Genomic DNA, 19,302 nt, shown 5'->3' with positions numbered 1-19,302 from the left:
CCGCTTTCCCGTTCCCTCCTTGTATTCGCATCCCGTGCTGGCCCCGGAGTCGGTGTGAATTATGTATAAGCCCCGCTAATCACCGGCTGATTAAAATGATGAGGTGTTAATATTCCCTCTCCGTCGCCTCCGCCGGGGGACGTGGCGGCACCTGAAGGATGGCGGGGACGGGGAGGGGGTGGATGGGGCAGCTGCATCCCCTCGTGTCTCCTCCTCCGGCCCCATCAGCAGCTGTGGCTGCCCCTGGATCCCTGGGAGTGTCCCAGGCCAGGTTGGACGGGGCTTGGAGCAACTCTGGGCCGGTGGAAGGTGTCCCTGCCCGTGGAGGGGGTGGGATGAGATGAGCTCAAAGGTCTGTTCCAACCCGAACCATCCCATGATTCTATGATCAGTCTGAAGTCAGCTTTTTCAGAAGTGCTGGGAGATGAGAAATAGCATTTGGGGAAGGACTGGGTGGTGACAAACAGGTTTTTGGGAAGCGCTGGGAGGGCAGAAATCAGGGAATGGAAGCACCGATCGATAGTAACAAATAAATCTTCAGTCTTGGATGACTGTTAAAAGATTTCAAGTGCGTGGGAAGATGGGGATGGGTTATTTTTTGGTGCTGGGACACACTGAAAGGCTCCATCATCCTGAGGCCTCCCAGAGCACCCAGGAGGTGCTGCGTGGGCTGTGCTCGGGGGGCTCCCAGACACCCCTACTCCCTTCTCAGCAGGACAGGGGGAACCTCAGCTTGATGGGGGGGGGGTTCAGCCACGAGTGCTTCATCCCTGGAGACTTCCATGGGCTGTGTGGCTGCTGCTGTGTGCCCGAGTGTCTGATGGGAGGCTGACACTGGGCAGAAACGGGGCTTTATTCCAGCCCTTCACTGGAAGCATCCGGCCTCATCCTCCCCTCCCCGGCCCGAGTGAAACCTGCCTCTTCCCTCGGAGCTATTTTGTAATTGAAAGCACTGAGCATGTTACAATGTGCTCCTTTTATTAATGTGTCACTCCCGATTTAAAAGGACATTTCATTTATCTCTCCCTTCCCCCTCTCCCCCCCCCCTCCTTTTTTTTTTTATCCCCCTTAAACTGGATGTGGCAAGAATTCCCACTGCTCCCGAGTAAAAATACTCTTTTCTCCCCAGGGATGCGATCTAATCAGAGGGATGAATTTCCATAGGTCTGAATCTAATCAGAGGGTGGCCCAGCACAGCTTTCAGTATAAAATATGTCTTATTTAAAAGAGCAAAGGGGAAGGAGAGGAGCCTCGGGGTTCAGAGCTGCCTTTGGGATGCTGATAACGCAAAGGATGACGGAGAATTTGGGACGGGCTCCTCCTTTGGAGCAAATCCGGTGCTCAGCCCTTTTTAAATAGTTCTTAAAATTCAGCAAGACCTGTCACTGCTGGTTTCTTCTCCCCAGTAAATCCAAAGAAAGGGCCCAAAGTGTGGATTTTGAGGAGCGGTGACACTTGGCAGTTGTCTGCTGTCGGGAAGCGAAGGGAAGGGGAGGATGAGGGATGAGATTCGCGCATCAGCCACAGCAAAACAGCAGGTTCTGGACGGCTCCATCTGGATTCCTGCTTTATTTTTCAGTGCCTGACTTTGTTTTCCCTGCTTTTCGCCCTCCCCTCCACGCATCCTTAGCGTTTTGGGGGCTGGTTCCTGTGGGGATCGTGCATCTGTTTCTCTCTGCTCTCCCTCCCGCTCTTGTCTCCTTCGTTTCTGTGTGTTCTGGGGTGATTTTGCTCTAAATTTTGGCAGTGATGCCCTTTGAGCACTTGGATTTTCACCTTCCTTCCCCTTCCTGGCACAGCTGGGGCTCCACCATCAGCCCTCCACGGGATCCCCCTCCCCTGGCACTGGTGCAATAAATCTGGGAGCTCCAGAGCTTTGTCTTTTCCCCTCAGGATCTCCTCAGGAGAAGTGCAGGAGCAGCCCGTGGTTACACCCTCGTATTTTTAAGGACCAAATGTCCAAATTTAAGACCAGCCAGGCCTGAATTACCAGTAGAGGTGAAAGCTGCTGCCCTTGGCATCTCAAAGTGGTTTTGCAGCACGTGGAGGGAGCAGGGCCAGCAGGAAGCCCATTTTGGGTTTTTTTAGCCATTGAGAAGCTGCAGGTTGGGGATGTGTTTGCAGAGGGACTTCCTTGGATAAATGCTTGGGCTGATGCATTTGGAGGCGAGTGGCTGGGGCCACCTCAAGCTTGATTAGTTTTGACTTTAAAAAGCCACCACCCATCAGGAGACGTTCTAAGCCCCCAAAACACTTGGCTGGACTGGGCTGTGGGGACGCTTCACCCTCCCAGCGCAGTGCAAGGCAACAGCACGGGAAGGGGGCTGGGAAACCATCTGCAGATGCTGCACTTACGAGCCAGGAAGGAACTCCTGTGTCTCAATATCTCGTGGGCACGAGGGAAAACTCAATCTTAGCTCTGGCTTTGTCACCGTCGGTTCTACCGCCGGCTTTGTTTAATCGCGCCGCTGATCCCGCCGGGGGCGGGGGGAAGGGATGTAATCCCGCCTGGAGGCTCCAGCGCTGCTTCATGGAGAGCTTTTCCACAGGCAGGGAGGCTCCGTCCCCGGCACGAACCCACCCCCCATCTCCTTCGGGCAGATGCCACTGAGCTGCCAAACCAAACGTTCACTCGTGCCCCTCCCGTCCCTTCGTGCCTGTTGCTCATCTCGCTCGTGGAAATGTCAAAAGCGAAGCGAGGGGAACCGGGGCAGTCGCTGCGAGACCTCGGCTGACCTTCCTCGCTTCCCTCCTCCTCCTCCTCCTCCTCCTCCTCCTGCTGCCTCTCCCATCACTGCCTCTTTATATCTGCAAAGCCCCGAATTCAAGGGGAGCTCGTGCTGCGTTGGCAATCGCAAGGAATTAATCCCTGCTTTAGCAAGCTAAAATAAACCCTGTCCAGGCGAAGGGAGAGGCTGCAAAGATGCTGGCCCTGGATGAACAGGGATGCTGGCGAGGATTTGGGTCACTCTCAGCAAGGAGGTTGGGATTCCAGGCTGAAAACATTAAACTCCATCTCTCTATGCATCGTTTCAGGGCTGCAAACAGCCCTTGATTTAACCCTCCTGGCTGCACCCGCTGTGCAGCACTCCAAAACCCCTCCTAAAACATAAAAAAAATCCACTTTCTATCTAAATTTTCTCGCTTCCAGTTGACTGCAGCAGCAAAGCCGTTGCTGTAGCCCCCCAAAAATCAGCACAAGGAGGGTTTCTTCAGCTGGAGGAGCCCTGTGCTCAGTATGCCAGGCCACGCTGCCGTGCTGGTGCAGCAGGCACGTGGGAGTGGAGCGTGTTCTCCCGCAGGTCGTGGCTGGGATTTATAGCAAAAACAGCGACAAGTTGTTTTACAAGTGATGCTGAGCCTCGAAACGCTGGCTGGGGGACACAGAAAATCACCTTCACCTCTCTCAGGTGTCTCTGGTTTTGCAGCCCTGTTTCCAAACCTGCCTCTGTTTTCCAGAGGTTTCCTATAAGGCTTTTCCACCCGGTGCAAGCAGTGATTAAAAACCCCTGGATTTTGGCAGGGGGTGAAGGGTCCTTTCGGGGTGTCCTGGTTGCAGATGGTGTTAAACGGGTGCCATCAGGGCGAGGATGCTAAAGAAAGGCTCTGCTCTGCCCGGCTGTCAATCTGTCATCTTCCAACAGCCGGAGGAAATAGAGGAAAAAAAAATAGGAATGCAATTGCCTGCCCTCCTGACCCTGGCTGCTCTGTGCTCCTGCAATAGTTTTGCAGCAAATCGAGGGGAAAGAGGGAGAAAAGTGCCAGACAGAGCCATCCGTGCTCTCATTTTCCAAGGGCGGATCCGGCATCCAGCCGTGGGCAAGGAGCAGGCTCCCGGCCAAGGCTGGGCTGTAAAAACGCAGGTTGAGCTTTGTGCATGCTCTGATTAGTCTGCTGGATCCATTCCCACAAGGAATGAGTAATTTAGAGATTCTAAAGTGAGCACAGGGCAGGGGAACCTGGTCTGGAATGGGGGCAGAGCCAGCGTGGGGCAGGGGATGGTGAAGACCGAGTCCAAGCCAGTAACGTCACAGGAAGGATGGGCTGCAGGTGGCAGGGTGGGAGGGTGTCTGGTGGGGTTTTCCTAAATTCAGGAAGGGTCTTCTTCAATTTGTGGACTTTTTTGCTGTGTTGGGAGCAGCCAAAATTCACTGCTGTGAGGAGACAAGTAGCACACAGGTGGGTTTGTCCAGGCATCGTGGGACGCAGCGATTGCTCCCCGCAGCTATTAACCAATCCAACCATCCACGGACAGCATTTTAACCCCTGCTCCAAACTTCCCCACAGCTCAACTCTCTTCTTCCTCCCTTTTTTTTTCTCCCTCTCCAGCCTACCTGACCGTCAGCATCGAGCCGCTGCCGCCCGTGGTGGTGGGAGACGCCGTGACCCTGAAATGCAACTTCAAGACGGATGGGAAGATGCGGGAGATCGTCTGGTACCGGGTGAGTGGCACCGGGGCCTCTTCCCTGCCCTTGGGGATGGGAACACGAGGACACCAGGCTGCTCTGCTCCTGTGGAACAGAAGGGCAAGGCTGGATGGACGGTGGAGGGAAAGGCAGATGGAGCTCTGGCTGATGGGAATCGATTCCGGGAAGGAGCTGGGCGGGCTGGCCTTTCAAAACCTGGGTGGGGAGAGATATCAAATGGCTTTGTGATCATCCTGAGAGCTCCAGGAGGGCATTTTCCAGGCACTTTGTTATGTTTCCCAGGTGAACTGGGGGTTGGCAGGCTCAGTTTGGTGCTGGGGGTTGGTGCTGGTGGGGATTTGGAGTCGAGGTCGGCACCGCTCTGCAAAGAGGATTTTAGTGTTGGGTGGGAAATGATGCAAAAGGAGGGGGAAAATTTGGCAGAACTGGGGGGGTGTCGGGGGCTTGGGGAGCCGTGCTGGGCTCTTCATGGTGGGCTCTCAAAAAACCTTTCCCTGTCCCCAGAATATTTGCAAAGCTGGGATGATCTGCAGGGAAACAAGACTTGGAGCGTCTGGGTTTATTTGGGGAGGAGGGATTTGGGGTCGTGGCTTTCCCCCCTTCCAGCTTCACTCCCACCTGCACCAAGCCTTGATCCAACCCTGCCTATAACAATCCAGAGCAATATTTTTGGCTTTCTCCAGGAAATTTCAGCATAAGCTGCCAAACACAAATAAAACCCCTCCGGTGGTTTGATCCGAGCAAACCTGAAGCTTTCCAGGATGGAAACGGCTCTTTGCTCATGGAGGAGGCAAAGAAAGGGCAAATGGTGCCAGTGGCATTGGATGGAGTAACTGCCTTTCACCTGGGAGCATTTCCTCTTGGATTTACCCCTTGTGTTTCTGCTCCCTGAACAAGGAGCATCTCTGTCTTAAAGCTCTTCTTCACATCCAGGCAGGTTTATAAATAGGAAAAGGTGCTCTCTGGACTGAAATATATTCACTTGCCGGAGTGTGATGTGTGCACAGGAATATTCCATCCAATCCTGGATGTATTTGGCTATAAATAAATGTGTGTAGACATCTGTAACGTTTGGGTGTACACCTAAATGGGGTATAGGGGATCCAAGCAGAGGAATTTAATAATAAAACCCAAACCCAGCCCCCAAACTGCAGGGTGTAATTGGCTTTGTCTCCCCATTACTTTGGGCGGGAGGTTTTTTTTTCTGCTGGCTCTGCCTTCTCCACCAGGTTTTTCCTTCCCTTTTCCACTCAGTAATATTGGATTAACCCACTTTCTCGGGAGCTGGGGCTGGATTTGCATAATCCCCCCCCGTGAGGAGGGATGCTGGAGCCCTCAGCGAGAGGATGATGCACCGGGGCGGCCGAGCAAATGATGCTCTGAGGAACCACGGAGAGAGTGGAAGGGGAAAAAATAACCCAGCTCTTATTTTTATCACCACAAATCCCCCTTTCTTCCTGCTTTTTTTACCCCCCTCCCCCATTCCCTTTTTCTCCTTTCCCAGGGAGCTGCCTGCGTTTGGAAAATTGGGTTTTTTTCATGGAGCATCTTAGGATTTGCCAAATTCCTTCCTGATTTGAAGCTTTTTTCCCCCCTTTTCCTCACATCTGGTCTCATTGCTGGACTGTTGCAGCTGCCCAGACCCCCCATGGGTGCTCCCTGGGGCAGGAGGGGATGGATGGGTTTGGGTGAGTGGGGCTGGAGCTGCTGGGGCTGCACAGTTGGTTTTATACCCCTCATAAATCATCGGGATGTGGCCCCAGAGCAGTGGGAGGGGATGTGGGGCCTCCTGGGGCTCCTCTCCCTCAGTTTACTGGGCAGGGAGCAGAGGGAGCTCCTTGAGTTTTAAGGACATGGAGCTGCTCCAGGAGTGACAGGGTGTCAGGAGAGGGAGGGGAAGTGGGGGAGCAACGTCAATGGAAGTGGTTTGGTGGGATGGGGGGAGAGAACCCATGGGATGGATCCATAACTACGGGATGGATCCATAACCACGGGATGGATCCATAACCACGGGATGGATCCATAACCACGGGATAGATCCATAACCAAGGGAGGGATCCATAGCCACAGGATGGATCCATAACCACGGGATGGATCCATAACCACGGGATAGATCCATAACCAAGGGAGGGATCCATAACCACAGGATGGATCCATAACCACGGGATGGATCCATAACTCACGGGATGGATCCATAACTTAGGGAAGGGATCCATAACCACAGGATAGATCCATAACCACGAGATGGATCCATAACTCATGGGATGGATCCATAACCACGAGATGGATCCATAACCATGGGATGGATCCATAACCACGAGATGGATCTATAACCATGGGATGGATCCATAACCATGGGATGGATCCATAACTCATGGGATGGATCCATAACCACAGGATGGATCCACAGCCCATGGAGTGCATCCATAACCCATGGGATGGATCCATAACCCCCCAGGTGGGTGCATAGCCCACCAGGGTGGGTACATGAAGGCCTAGGAGGGGCAGTTTACCACGGGTTAAACCCCACCAAGAAGCACCTAAGTGCAAACCAACACCTCCAGCCCCCTTTCCAACAATTCCCCTGGGAAGCCCAGGGCTGAGGGCTGGCAGCAGGGCTGGCAGCCCGGCACAACCTTTTGCTGAGGTCAGAAAACACCACGGCGTGAGCCACAAACCCACGGCAGAGTCAAGGAGACCTGGGCTGAGCAAAAGGGCTTTTCGCAGCCTAAACAGGAACCCGCACCATCTGCAGAGGTGTTAATTAACATCTAACACCTCCAGCGCCGCCAAATCACCTCCAGAAGGTGCGATGTGCCCGAGAACATGTGCAAACACGGGGCTGCATCTCTTGCACATCAGGCGAGTGCCCCAAACCCCTTTGCAGGAGAGGAGGGCGGTGCCAGCCGTGCAAACGAGCTCGTAATGAGGCCGCGCAGCCCCGGAGCTGTCGAGCTGCTGGTTGGCGTCCCGAGGGTCGCACTCCAGACCTGATTAGTATGGTCACTGCCACGCGGCGCGGGGCTGGGGAGGGAGAGGAGGACTTTTTGCAGCAGTGCAGAGCTCTGGAAAAAAAAAAACATAACCAGGAGAGGGAGGGAAAATCCTGCGAGCCTCCGCCGTGGCTCTGTGCAGACATCTGGCAGCGGGCAGGGAGCGGAGCCGGCGGCAGCCGGGCTGTGCACACAGCCGGGGGCTCGGGGGGAGCCTGGGAATTGCCGGGAACGCAGCGCAGGTTTCTGGTGTCAGACGAGGGCCAGGCGCGATCCCCCGGAGGGCCGCGGGGCTCCCACGCCCGCCCTGGGCCCGCGGGGTGTGACAGGGAGAGCGGGCACGGAGGGGACCCCGCGGGGCCGGGGGCAGACGCTCTGCCTGCCTTAATTAGAGTTCGGTGCTCAGTCTAATTAGCAAGAAGAAAGATAACTGGGAGCGGGAGCTGGCGGTGCTTTGTGGGGTGCTGGGCGCGGGCCGTGCAGCCCTTGCTCCGTGGGGTGTCGGCGTGTCCGGGTACTCCGGGGAGCCCGTGGCGTGTGGGGTTGCTCAGTGTGGTACCCGCGGGGTGCAGGCGCTGCTCTCCACAGCACCCCTGGTGTGTGGGCATCGCTCCTGGGAGTAGACACGGGGTGGGAGCATTTCCACAGCACTCTTGGTGTGCCTGCCGTGCTCTCTGGACTACCCGTGATGCACAGGCATTACTCCTTGTAGTACCCAGGGTGTAAGGTCTCACTGCTCTCTGTAGTATCCCTGGTGTGAGGTCCCTGGTCTCTGTCGTATCCCTGGTGTGTGGTGATTGCTCTCTGTAGTACCCCTGGTGTAAGGTCTCATTGCTCTCTGTAATATCCCTGGTGTGAGGTCTCTCTGCTCTCCGTAGCCCACACTCGGTGCACAGGGATTACAAATCCCTTTCCTCTGTCCGGGCTCTCCCGGGCCGGTCCCTGCCTCTGGCAAAGCCTGGGAGGCTCCAAGTCCTCCCCGGGCCGGTGCTCCCAGCGCATCCCCGAGGTCGGTGGCACCGCCTGATCGATGGTGACAAAGCTCCGTCCCCGCGGGGGCCTCCCCTGCCAGTGCCCATTAGGAGAACGGAGACATTCCAGCCCCGGCCGGCGCCTCCCGCGGGGCTCCGAGCGGGAATTGGTGCTGGTGACAGTGATAAAGTCCCCGCTCGCAGCAACAGCGGCTCCAGGGGAGGGGGCACAAGGGTGGAGGAGCCAAGTGAAGGGCACACGATGTGCTGAGCCTATTCCAAACCCTTCCTGTGCCCTTCGGTGCTGCTGGGAAAGCCCAGAGCCTCGGCAAATTTGGGAATGCCCGGGAAGGAGGCACCGGGACGCTGCTTTTCACCCCTTGCTCCTACAAAACATCTACCTGAAAATTCGCATTCCCCTCCACATTTTCCAATGGTTGTGCCTTTGATTTCCACACTTGCCTCCCTTTAGGGGAACACTCAAGTTTTATGGATGTGGAGAAATTCCCTAAAAGCTGAACAAAGCTGCTGATGGAGAGATTTTGGGGCCTGCAGCTGCGAGAGGTCTGACTCGTGCCATTCATCTCCGCCCGGCTGGGTCGTCTCCGCGCCTCCGAGATGATAATTTAAGTGTCAGGAAGGGGAACTCCTTTAATTCCTCATGTTCAGGCAGGGAGAGAAGGTCACGAGCAGCAGCACAGTTTATTGAGCTCTCTATTACCAGGGCATCTTTCCTGCTCCGGGGAGGCAGCAGGAAGTCTGGGATGTGCCTCCCAAAATTGAACAACCCACTTGTCACAATCATTTGATCGTCCCTGTGGTTCAGGGATGTCAGAGAAGGGGGTGCCAGCATAAAGTGATGCCTTTTGGGGGGATGGGGAAAGGTCATGGTGTGCATTCTGGGGTCAAACCACCTCAGTTTGGGCAAATAAATCGAATAATCTGGATTTTTGGGTGGCTCTGGGCAAGGTGGGAGTCCAGCAAGCTTGGGATGGGAGGGTGGATTTCAACCAGCTGAGCTAAGTGTGGATTCTCAAGGGAATGGGCAAGGGAGTCAGAAAAAAGCTAAAAAAGGAGCTTTCCAGCAGGATGAGTTTCTCCTGGTTGTGACAGGGACCTGGACACTGCAGCCCCCGGTGCTTCTCCCCACCCTAAACAAACCGGGCATTGCATCCACCCCTTGCAGCCCCTCCAGGGTATTTTCCCTCTTCCAGAGCAAGTGCTTGTCCATTTGCTTGGAGAAGGGGCGTCAATTCAGCCCCAGGACACTGAGCCTGGACCAGAGCCCGCTGATGTCACTTCACAACCCATTTTGCCCTCCAGAGTCGCTCCCCCCATCCCCTTGAACTTGCATCCATCATTTGCCGATGCCTGTTGAACCCACTGGGCGTTCTGGCCAGCGGCTCCAGGGATATTAATGGTGCCGATGTATTTTGGGGACAGCAAATGGCCGGGTCAGCAGCGAGGTGAGGGCGGCAGGAGGGAGCTGCCTGTGCGACAGCAGGAAGGAGCAGGAGGTTAATGCCTCCCTGTGCTGTGGCAGTCGCCGGGTTTTTGTCAGGAATAAGATTTTTCTTGGGATTTATAAATAATGCAGGAGGCAGCCTCGGGCTGTCTGAGCTCGGCTCCGGTGCTTTAAATGTGCATTTCCTCTCCTCGTGCCCCTTTTCCTCACACTTCTTGATGTGGAGATGTAATCTGGGGCAGTCGCCATCGGATGCTGCCCAATTATCATCCTTTCTTATTCCCAGCGGGAAGCATCGGGCTTGGCCGCTCCCACTCCCCTGTGGGTTTAGCAGCAACTTTATATGGAGCTCCTCTCCAAAAAAAATGACCCCAGGGCACAGATAAAACGCTGAAAGTAGGTCTAATCCCTGGAGAGAACTATTTTCCATGTGCCTTTTCCTAGGAGTCTCTTAACTGCCTGTAATCCCCCCGGGCCGGGCCGGGCTCCACATCTTCCCTTGCTGTGCATCCCCAGGGAACTCGAGGGGTCCCCGGGGATGGGAGGGGTTGAACAGGGGCGTGAACGACTTCCAGCTGCACTTCCCACTCCTATCCTTGGACGGAGCTCGATGGTTTGTCCACATCTGCCCAGATGTGCCGGGGAACTCCCGCGGCTGATCCACCTCTCCCCGTTCCCAGAGCCTCCTTCCTGGCAGCTTTGTTGCCTCCCTAAAACAATCCCTAAAAATCCTTGGAGATGATACACGAAGAGCCTCTCCATCCAGGAGCGGCTCCGAGGTTTCTCCTCGAACCAACCCACCCCGGGGTGTAAATATAAGTCAGGGGAAATCAGATGTGTCCTTGAGAATGAAACGTTCCCAGGGCCGGGGATTTACAGCTCAGATAATTCTTCCCGCACTTCTTTATCCCACGTCCGTGTATTTTCTTTGCAATAAAAGCCTCAGCCTGGGCGAATAAATTTGAAGGGATGGTTTTAGTGACAGATTTTTTTCTTCTTTCCCCTCATTCTTGCCATTAAAAAAGGTGGGAGAGAGGAAATCTGGAATCAAAGTGTTTTGCCCAAGCGGGAGAGATGCGTTGGGTGGGGTCAGTGGGGTCTCGTCCCCAGGAGATGCTGAGTTTGGGGGATTGAGCCCCAAAATCTTCTTCTGCACCTGGTTTGCTTTAAAACATGACTGTTTTAACTCCATGAGGGATCGAGGTGGGCTGTTTTAGCCCCAAAATACACATCTCCTCCTGCATGGCTTTCCTCTGCCTTTTCCTTCTTAATTTTCTGCTCAAATTCCTCCTCACAAGAAAGGCAGATAAATCTGAAGGCACTGGGGGCCGCAGGGGAGGAATGAGTCCTCCCCAGAGCTAAAAAGAGCCTTTTTCCACTTAAAAATCACAGCCCCAGGGAGCAGCTGGACATGGGAGTTGGTGACGCAATAAGTGGGTGGAAACACGTGGATTTTGCTTTTAATGATAAATAAATAAAAAATATTTATTGATGTTAATCAAAGGGAACAAGGGACAGGAGGAGAGGGAATGGCCTCCAGCTGTGCCAGGGAGGGGCAGGTTGGACATCAGCAGGAATTTCTCATGGAAAGCGTGGTCAGGCCTTGGCAGGGGCTGCCCAGGGAGGTTTGGAGTGCCCAGCCCTGGAGGTGCCCAGGGAAGGCCTGGCCGTGGCACTCAGTGTTAAAATGTTAAAATATTAGGAATAGAAACCTTACAAATACTAAAAAGTGGTCACAAACCTGCTTGGAATTGCCAAAATCGACCCATGGACATCTCGTAAATAGGGTTGGTTGTTTTACACAGGTCACTGATGGTGGCACCATCAAGCAGAAGATCTTCACCTTCGATGCCATGTTCTCCACCAACTTCTCCCAGATGGAGAATTATCGGAAGAGGGAGGATCTGGTTTACCAGTCCACCGTGCGGTGAGTCCCTCATCTCTATTTTAATGCCTATTTTGAGGAATTTTTCCCCATTTTGGGGCAGTTGAGGGGATGATGGCAATGGCCACGGTGTGTCTCAGTGGTGGAAATGAACAAAGAAATACAAGGCTTGGGAAAATTGGGAAAAAAAGAGTCTGTATTTATATATAAACCAGGCACAGAGGCTGCTCTTTGCTTTTATTCCAAGTGTGAAATCACTTGCAGGAGTGTCAGTTTTATTACTAATTACACACTTGCTTTATTGCCACTGTTATAAAAACAAAACTGGAGCTTGGAAAAAAGGTCAGGGGAGGTTTAATTCCAGGTAAAGCACCCGGGATGAAGTATTTATCCCTCCCTGTTTATTTTTTTCCCCTTGTTTCCTTTTTAAATTAGAATTTTCTAATCGGATTTCAAAGCTCGTTTTTTTTCCCAGCGTGGGGTAATAAAAATTCACTGTGTGGTGGGGAAAATAGCAATTTCCTTGAGTGAGGTGATGGCTTGCACCTGCAAATGTCCGTGGAAGGGTTGGAAAGGGCTTGGCACAGCTCATCCCATCGGATGAGCAGGTGTGAAGTGGGAAATCCTTTCTAATTCTTTGGAATTCGATTTTTTGAGGGGGAGTTTTTTGCTCTTTCTTTTTTTCTACTATGCTCTGAGTTATTTTTTGTTACAAGCCAGTGTTGTGAGATGGCAGTGGGAATTAATGTGGATGTAGAGTGGAGAAAGGGCAGGAAAACAGGGTTGGAAATACTATGGGGTTGCTCAGGAGATGCTCAGAGAATGCTCAGGTTGCTTAAGGGTCGCTAGGGAGGACCCTCAGGCCCCGCTCAGGGGAGGCTTAGGGAGAACTTCAGGATGCTCTGGGATTGCTCAGAAGGGTCAGGAGTTCCTCAGAGGATGCTCAGCTGATGAGCAGCAAGGTCAGGAGATGCTCTGAGGTTGGCCAGGCATTGCTCAGGGGATGCTCTGGAGGAGCTCAGGATGCTCAGGAAGGTCAGCAGATGCTCAGGATTCTCAGGGGTTGCTCAGAAGTGTCAGGAACTGGTCAAATGTTGCTCGGAGGATGCTCAAGGTCAAGAGAGGCTCAGGATGCTCAGGGGTTGCACAGAGGATGCTCGGGAGGGTGTGAGGAAACTCAGGATGCTCACAAGGATGTTCAGGAGGGTCAGAGGATGCTGAGGGCTTGCACAGAGGATGCTCAGGAGGGTGTGAGGAAGCTCAGGATGCTCACAAGGATGTTCAGGAGGGTCAGAGGATGCTGAGGGCTTGCACAGAGGATGCTCAGGAGAGTCAGGGCGTGCTCAGGAGGTTCTCGGGCGATGGGCAGAGGTTGCTCCGGAGATGCTCCCCTCCCTCGTTTTGTCTCCTCGTGTATCCGCGGCTCCGCTCAGCCGCTCGCTCAGATGTTGTACAAATTCCTGACACGACTAATTACTGTTTGGAGAACGTTTTGGCAGCGCCACGGAGGGATTACACGTTCCCTGACTCCGCTTGCCGCGTTTCCTTACCGCAAACCCGGCAGGCTCGCTCAACGCCGGATTTGGCCATCGCTCTCCTCCAGCAGGGAGCACCGGGAAAAACGGGGGATTAAACCAGATTAAAACCTTCCCCGTGCACAGCAAGAGATCACGAGCACCCCGTGAGCAAGGGACAAGGAATAAAACACTCCCCATGCACGGAGAGAGCTGGAGCACCTCTGGAGCGAGGGACACGGACAAGCCCCGCTCACCCGGTCATGGCACATCGCGCCCACCCGGCGAGGAAAAGCGGCTGCCTTTTTTTTGGCTCCAAACCCTGCGTTTTTCTCCCTTTCACTGGGTATTGTAGAACTAATAGAATTTGTGAGCAGAAAATTTCACCGCCCTAGGACCAAGCACTTGAAAGGCTCGGTAATCGTCGGCACGGCGCCGGCAAATCGTCCGTGGAGCTGGGGATGTTGGCGGTAAAATCTTTTCACGCAGTTGCCTTTTTTTTTTTTTTTTTCAGAGGAAAACAGCAACTTGCCTGGGGAGAAGGAGATATTTTTCCGAGGGCATGAAAAGAGCTTGTTTTCCAAATCATTGGCTTTTTTTTTGGGGGGGGGGGGGGGGATGGTGTGGATCCTGCCTTATTTTGGGCTCTACCGAAGAAGAGGAGCAGTATCAGGAAGCGTTTGGTGATGGGTCAATCATTTCCTGGCTGGATCCACTCGTTCCCTGTCATTCTGCATTTTCACCTATTTATTAATTATTTCTGGGGGAATCTTTGTCACGGCACGGTCACGTCGGAGCTGTCCCACGGAGCGTTATCCCGGGTGGCACAGCCCTTATCTGCACAGCACAGAGGGCTGACGGAGCTGCCTCTTTTCATCCCGGCTTTGAACGCCGCCCGCTCAGATGTGAAGAGCAAAGCCAGGAGATATCCAATATCCAATCCTGGAGTTTGGGTTTTTTTTCCTTTCCTCTGATTAAAAACCCACCCTCGTCGCAGCAGACGTTGCTTTATGAATATCTATATAATTTTCTTTCCTTATTTCCAGCGTGCTTAGAGGACGCAAAGGACACGTTTTGCCTTTGCAGGGCTGGTGGTTCCCTTTCTGCCGTCCCTGGAAACATCAGACTGACCCAGTTAGGACTGTTTTACACCCAAATCCAAAGGGCTCCTTCACAGCAAGGAGCAGCCACTGGTGTGGAGCTTGGTGGGGACCAAACCCCCTCCTCGTGCTACTGATGAAGGGGGTGGGTGGGTGATTTCCCACTCCGAACATGGATAATTAGAGGCTGGAACAGATGGTGGAGGCTCAGTTGAAAGCGTCGTGACCATTAAAAGGAGCTGCCAAGTGACTGTTCACTTCAACGGGGGCTTGTTTGTGCTGGCGGGGGGCTGGTGTGTGAGGAGGAGGTGCGGGAAGGCAGCCAGGGGCTGCTGGAAACGAGCCAGCAAAGTGGCGCCGGATTTGCCCCGGGATGGGGAAACCCTGCCAGGAGCCCACCAAGTGGGATCCTTCCACTGGGAGTGGCTTGCTGAGCGCTCCAGGAGGGAATTGCTCCCATCCTTGGTGCCGTGGTGGGATGCTGCTGGCTGGTGAGGTGGGGCACTGGTCACCAGTAAGGTGGGATGCTGGTCACCAGTAAGGCAAGATGATGTTCACAACCACCGAGGTGGAATGCTGCCTGCTGGGGAGGCAGGGCGATATCCCCACGTGGGGAGGTGGGATGGTGCTTCGGGCCAACAAGGTGGGATGGTGCAGAGCAGCAGGGTGGGGCGCTGCCAGCTGGGGAGGGGGGGTGATGCTGCCGACTGGCAAGGTCGGAAGCTGCCAGCTGGTGAGGCAGGACGGTGCTGCCAGATGGCAGAGCGGGATCCTGCCAACCAGAAAGGTGGGATGCTGAGGAGCAGAAGGGTGGGATCCTGCCAACCAGAAAGGAGGCATGCTGCCAGCCAGGGAGGTGGGATGATGCTTCCAACTGGCACAGCGGGATCCCGCCAATTTGGCGAGGCGGGATACCGAGGACCAGCAGGGTGGGATGCTGAGGACCAGCAGGGTGGGATGCTGAGGACCAGCAGGGTGGGATGCTGAGGACCAGCAGGGTGGGATGCAGCTGGCCTGTGAGGTGGGAAGTTGCTGCCCACTGGTGAGGAGGATGCTGCCAGTCAGCAAAGTGGCTCCTTTGCAGCCAGCAAAGCATTTCCACCTCCAGTAGCACCAATCCTTTCCGCGACTCCTCCTCTCCTGTTTTTCCAAGATCCACAGAAAGCCCCCAGATAAAAGATTGATCGATGGGTGATCTGGGTTCACTCTGAGTTTGGGCTTTTGATGCTTTTACCCCCCCGCTTTGCTGTGGCGGGGTGGCCTGGAAGGTCCTGTGCTGAGCCTGTTCTGCCGGCATTCCACAGGCGTTCCATGTCCGCGGTCACGGGTTTCTGCTCCCGGCGATGCCTTTCCCTCCCATCCGCGTCTCCTTTCAATAATGCAATTACTTCCCCTCGGAGGAGCTGTCAGGGCTGGTAAACTCCAGCTGCTAAACTGCATTACAGGGCTCCCTCCCGCAGCCTGGGCACTTACTAATAGTTTATCGATCCCCGGCGCCGGGGAGGAGCAGCCCCATCCAAGGCCTGGATATCCGGGTGCCGATCGCTCCATCCCCCAGGAAAGGAGGCCAGGCTGGAGTGGTGAGTCCTGTGTCTCCTCCTCAGCCTCCCCGAGGTTCGCATTTCGGACAACGGGCCCTACGAGTGCCACGTGGGGATTTACGACCGAGCCACGCGGGAGAAGGTGGTCCTGGCCTCGGGGAACGTGTTCCTCAACGTGATGGGTGAGAGCAGCCCCCGGCTGGGAGCAGAGGGGGAGCCACTGCAGGACCTTGGGGAGAAGGGACAGCAGGGGTTTGGCTCGTTTTCCCATCCCCAGGGATGGGAATGGGGATGAGGATGAGGATGAAGATGAGAACAGGAATGAGAACAGGAAAGGAAGAGGGGGAATGGCATGAACATAGGGATGAGGATGGGAATGGGCATAGGGATTAGAATAGGGATGGGGATGGGGAAAGGGAGGAGGGTGCACATGAGGATGGGGAGAGGGATGAAGATACAGGTTTGGGGATGGGGATGAGGACAGGATGGGGAGAGGGATGAGGATGAGGATGCCTGTGGGGATGAGGAGGGGTTGGAAGATGGGGATGGGCCAAGGATGGAGAGGGGAAGGAGGATGGGGAATGGGATGAACATGGGGAGGAGGATGGCAGTGGGAATGGGCACAGGGATTAGAATGAGGATGAGGATGAGGGTGAGGATGGGAAGAGGAATGAGGATGCCCACGGGGATGAGGATGGGTATGAAGTTGGGATGGGACAAGGACGGGGATGGGACAAGGATGGGGTGAGGATTGGACATAGATGGAGACAGTGATGAGGATGGGGAATGGGATGCAGATAGAGGTGGAAATGGGAGTGAAGATGAACATGGGAATGGGGACAGGGATGGGGGTGGGGATGGGACAGGGAGGGAGATGAGGATGAGGATGGGGTTGCATGTAGATGGATGGGTGTTAAGGACACCGTGCCAACACCCCCGCTCTGCTCCTGGCAGCCCCTCCGACGTCCATCTCGGTGCTCGCTGCCGACACACCAGCGCCGTTCAGCCGCTACCAGGCCCAGAACTTCACCCTGGTGTGTGTGGTGTCCGGAGGAAAACCCGCCCCCCTGGTGAGCTGAGCCCCCTGGGGGGCCTACCCCTGCTAGGGGTACATGAAATCATCCCAAACCCAGGAATACCTCAAATATATCAGATAAGCACAGGTTTTATGGGGCGAAGGTAACGTGAGGGCTGTTTCACGAGGCCGCTGCTCCCCAATCTCACCCTGCGGCCTCTCCCCGTGGGCACCTCGGGAAGGAGCTCCCTCCAAAGCTGCCTGAGGGGATGCTGGCGATGCCCCCACGGGGATCACCACCCTGTCTGTCCCCACACAGGTGTACTTCAAGCGGGATGGGGAGCCCATCGAGGCCACCCCTCTGCCGGAGCCGCCGGCCGGCGCCGGGAGCTGGGCCCCCCGCAACCTCCTGCACCGCGACCTGGACGACACCAAGGTGCCGAAATCGCTGGCGGCCGAGGGCGAGCCGGGGCTCGGGCAGGCCTTTGGCACGGCGGAGCCGCCGCGGGGCCTGGCGGCCGAGCGCGACCCCGTGACGGAGGCCATCCCCGAGACGGTGGTGAGCCGCGAGTTCCCGCGCTGGGTGCACGTGGCAGAGCCCATCTACTATTTCCGGCACACGCACGCGCCCGTCAGCGACGGGACGGTGGAGGCCAGAGCCACCCTCACCTGGACCCTGAACCCCCAGATCGACAACGAGGCGCTGTTCAGCTGTGAGGTGAAGCACCCGGCGCTCTCCATGCCCATGCAGTCCGAGGTGACCCTCGGTAAGTGGCTCCTCTGCGAGGGCTTCTGGGCTTTTCTACACTTTTGTCCTTTTTTTTTTTCCTTCTTCTTTTTTCCCCCTCTTTTTTTTTTTTCTTCTTTTTTCCACCCTTTGTTTTGTTTTTGTTGCGTTTTTTTTTTTCTTTCTTTCTTTTGTATTTTTGCTCTTCTTTCAGGGGTTTTGAGGTGCCCCTGGGCCAAAGAGAGGTGCCACATAGAGCTGCGAGATGATAGGAGGTGGTGATGCCAGGGCTCCACAAAATTAGGGATGAGGGGAGGGGGCTTGGGGGGCGTCCACCAGGCAGGAGAAGGGGGTTGCTGTGTTTTGATGGCCTCCTATCCATGGGTTTGCTGGGTTGACACAGGGTTGAGGTTGGCAGGGGACGTAGGACCAGGATGAGGGGGAAAAAGGGGCTGGTTTGGGGGAGTCAACCTGTTCTGGATGTTGGGAAGAGCAGAGCTGAGGGTGATGAGAGGAAGGGCTGTGTTGGGGAGGGGAGTTGGTGCCACCCCTTAGTGTTACCTCCTATGGGATGTAACTGTGGGAAGGGAAGGGGTGAGATGGAGGAGCCCCTCTGGACCAGGGTCCTGTTGGGGATGGGGGACACACCCCTTCACCCCAGAGTGGTGTCACCTCCATCCACCTCTACCCAGTCCCAGGAGATCCAAGGACATGCCATGATTCTTCTTGTCCATCACCACACAACTCATCCCAGTGGGAATTCTTGGGGGGGGTCCAGTTGGCTCCTGCCTAGGGGTATCCTGTGGGGCTGGTGAGGCCCCAGCTGTGACTGGGTGGTGGGATTGAAGCCAGGGGATCCCTGTTGGCTCCCCACATTCCCAGGACCACAGAAGAGCAGCAGCTCCTCAGGTGACCACGGGAGCTGGTGAATAGGTTAGTGGAGGGGCCTCCCAGTCTCCCACTCTGGCTGGGGCTTCCCCACCTCCTCCTGGCTCCCTGTCAAAGAATCTGAGCTCTCCACTGGGGTTTCCCAGCTTCAGGGAAGCCTTCTGGGCAGGCTGCTCCAGCCTTCCTGCCCTCGAGCCAGGTGGAGGAGCCCGGGCTTTGCTCCTGGCCAAGTGGAGCACTTGGCTCACCGCGGCCTCTCCTGGAGAGCGGCGCCTCGTTGGCTTCCCAGCGCCTCTGGCTCCGGCTGCAGTGAGCACAGACCTCCCAGCGTCCCCTCAGCTCATCAACCACCTCCATTAGCGGGAGGTTGTCGGCACTGAGGAGGTCAAGGGGAGGTTGGCACTCAACAAGGGGGGCAGTGGCTCCCTTGCCAAGACAGGGCCCTGCCTTCTCTGTTCCTGCCCACCCAGCATTAAATCTGCTTCCCAGCATCCAACCGGCCAAAAAACAACCTCCCTCCTGTGTTGTCACACCGTCTGCAGCTCACCAGGCTGAGGTCTCCCCTTGCTGGGGCTCCCTGTGAGGCTCAGACCCCCTGGTTTGCTGCTCTTCCCCAGTACTCCAATACCTGTATTGGCAAAGCTCACTCCACGCTGCCCCCCCAAATCCACAGCCTTCCTCATCCCTAAGGTGCCCCCAGCCTCTGCACTTCACTGGGTGCCCAGCCAGCACCATCCACACCCATTTTTGGGCACCATCGTGGCAGATCCCCCATT

General features: G+C 55.4%; 1 protein-coding gene across 1 annotated transcript in view; it reads left to right on the top strand.

The window, feature by feature from the left end:
- IGSF21 (immunoglobin superfamily member 21) overlaps nt 1-19,302 on the top strand; it is a 38,461-nt gene that overhangs the window by 16,562 nt on the left and 2,597 nt on the right. The window contains exons 2-6 of the mRNA XM_050322340.1: nt 4,330-4,442; nt 11,662-11,783; nt 15,960-16,078; nt 16,851-16,966; nt 17,231-17,678. Of these exons, the coding sequence (XP_050178297.1) occupies nt 4,330-4,442; nt 11,662-11,783; nt 15,960-16,078; nt 16,851-16,966; nt 17,231-17,678 (918 nt within the window). The remainder of the gene's footprint in view (nt 1-4,329; nt 4,443-11,661; nt 11,784-15,959; nt 16,079-16,850; nt 16,967-17,230; nt 17,679-19,302) is intronic.

This window comes from Myiozetetes cayanensis, unplaced genomic scaffold (genome assembly GCF_022539395.1).
Source record: "Myiozetetes cayanensis isolate MyiCay16 unplaced genomic scaffold, myiCay2020 scf28, whole genome shotgun sequence".
NCBI lineage: Eukaryota > Metazoa > Chordata > Aves > Passeriformes > Tyrannidae > Myiozetetes > Myiozetetes cayanensis.
This window is presented reverse-complemented; position numbering and strand designations above follow the sequence as displayed.